The following is a 2,218-nucleotide window of genomic DNA, read 5'->3' as shown; positions in this document are numbered from 1 at the left end:
CCCTGGGATGTGGTACAAGCCCGCGGCATCTCCCCTCCCGTCTCTGTAGCCGGCCCTCCCCCATGAGCTGCTGTTTAGCCAAGCAGCACAGATTTAGCTCTCCTAATCTTCCCCTGTAAATCAGTCTCTGCAGCCCCTTGAGCCCAGGCTCCATTTTTCTTCCTAGTGCTCCGGTCGCAGGGATGCTGGTGTCTGCCCCAAGCAGTCAGCGATGAGCAAATATGTAAAGAGGATGTTCTGAGAGCTCAGTGTGGTTCTGGAAGAGGCGCTCGGTGGTTTGCCTCTGGCCTGATTATTAACCATGAGCCTGGTGCTCAGCAGAAGAGTGCGGGGCTCTGTTACCTGCGCTGTACAGACCAGGCGCACCTTTTTTTTTTTGGTCTGAAGAGCCTGATCTCTAGCAGAGCAGCAGTGAACATTAGGGGGAGCGTTATGAAGTGGAGGGGGGCAGCGAGCTCTGCAGCAGGCAGCGGGGAGGGCTGGGGCAGGATGGCTGGCATGGGCCGGGATGCTCCTGCGGACCAGGGGAGACCACCCCTGAGGGCAGTTTGCGAGAGGTGCTGCCCAGGCAGGTCTGCGGCCGAGCCCTGCTGGGCTCACAGCCCCGTTTGCTAGCTGAGAGAAGGTCTCCTTCCCAGGCAAGCCTTGGGAGATGCTTCCACGAGGGCAGTAATATGTGAATGTTGTGTAAAATGCATTGAATTGTCTAATGCGGGGGCCCCTCACTCATGAAATAAATATATAAACTGTATCTAACAAGACAAATATAATGAAGGCATCATAAAAAAGAGGCAGCTCTGGTATAAATTCTTGCTGGTAGAGCTGTATGTCTGAAAGGTGGATTATAGAACTGCAGTTTGGAAGATTGAATGGCCCATAAACATTTTCATATTTCATTAGCCGATTAATGGACAGCTTTTTTTCCTTTTCTGGGGGGACACACACAACTTTGCTGATTCTAAGCAGAAATCGTAGGAAGCAAATGAAAGCAGCTGATGAAACCTTTCCGGGGGCCTGTCCCATTATGAATTGTCCCAATTAATACCCATGCTGCTCTCTGTCAAGATGCATTCTGCCTGTCCAGTTACTGTTAATAGATTTCTCATAAGTGGCTGGATTGTAAAAACCTCATAACTCAGTTTAATGCCACCAATAAAATTATCTCTGGACATCTGGCCTGGATTCCAGTCAGCTCCTGGTCTGTGGGAAGCTGCTGTTGACCCTTTCTTCTCCTAATTTCAAACATTGTCTTAATTAGAAAACAGAGATTGACAGCAAAAGCCTTCAGAGGCTCTGTTTTCATGCTGAACCAGGGCTTGATTTGCCACGTTCTTCTGCAGGTTTTGCTCAGGTGGGGGCTCTCAGTAAACCCAGTACAGAAGTGCAGTGAGTGTGTGAGCTCTCGGGCAGGGAGACTGGTCAGCACCGACTGCCCAGGAAGAGGAGGGTGACTGGGGCAGAGCAGGCAGATGAGGGTGGGCTTTGGGCAGCAGGATGGGTAGATGGGGCCAGGTGCTGGTGGTGAGCTGCCTTTACACCTCAGTCAGCGCAGCATGGGAGAGGTGCTCCCGCCCTGCCAGGGTCCCGGGTCCTTGCCCACAGGGAAGCCCCTGTTTTTGGAGGGCTGTTGAGTAGTCTTTTCCTCTTCCATCATCCCCTAACCTCATAGTGGTGGGATTTGTCCCTTGGTTTGTGGTGTGGATGGGTACTGGCAGGGTTTGTGATCTGCCAAGTGTGTGGTGGATAGGTAGGACTGATGTTTCAGATTATTCGGCCTTCCTCTGTGCACAGACATCATTCCGTGGTGCTTTGTGCTGCTCTCTGGTCCAGCAGTAGCAGAGGGAGCAGACAGGCCTCACGCAGGGACTGCGGGCACCTTGTGCAGGGACTTCACACCCCTGTGCTCTTGGCTGGGGGGGCACAAGCATGGCCCCAGCCTGCTCCCACCCTCTCACTCTTTTCCTGGCAGATCCACTCGGACTCAGATGAGGGGGACGGCTCCATCAAGTACACTATCTCCGGGGAGGGCGCAGGGACTATCTTCCTCATCGATGAGATCACAGGTGACATCCATGCCACCGAGCGCCTGGACCGGGAGCAGAAAACCTTCTACACATTGCGGGCTCAGGCCCGTGACCGGCAGACGGACCAGCTGCTGGAGCCTGAGTCAGAGTTCATCATCAAGGTGCAGGACATCAACGACAGCGAGCCACGGTTC

The 2,218-nt window shown here is 53.5% G+C and overlaps 1 protein-coding gene across 1 annotated transcript in view; it reads left to right on the top strand.

The window, feature by feature from the left end:
• The window catches only part of LOC104488939 (cadherin-22-like), a gene marked incomplete at its 3' end in the record, with an annotated part of 37,420 nt that overhangs the window by 3,471 nt on the left and 31,731 nt on the right, over positions 1 to 2,218 (top strand). The window contains exon 2 of the mRNA XM_010131044.1: positions 1,970 to 2,218. Within this exon, the coding sequence (XP_010129346.1) occupies positions 1,970 to 2,218 (249 nt within the window). The remainder of the gene's footprint in view (positions 1 to 1,969) is intronic.

Source organism: Buceros rhinoceros, unplaced genomic scaffold (assembly GCF_000710305.1).
Source record: "Buceros rhinoceros silvestris isolate BGI_N320 unplaced genomic scaffold, ASM71030v1 scaffold9722, whole genome shotgun sequence".
NCBI lineage: Eukaryota > Metazoa > Chordata > Aves > Bucerotiformes > Bucerotidae > Buceros > Buceros rhinoceros.
The sequence above is the reverse complement of the archived record's forward strand: the minus strand, read 5'-3'. Positions and strand labels throughout refer to the sequence as shown.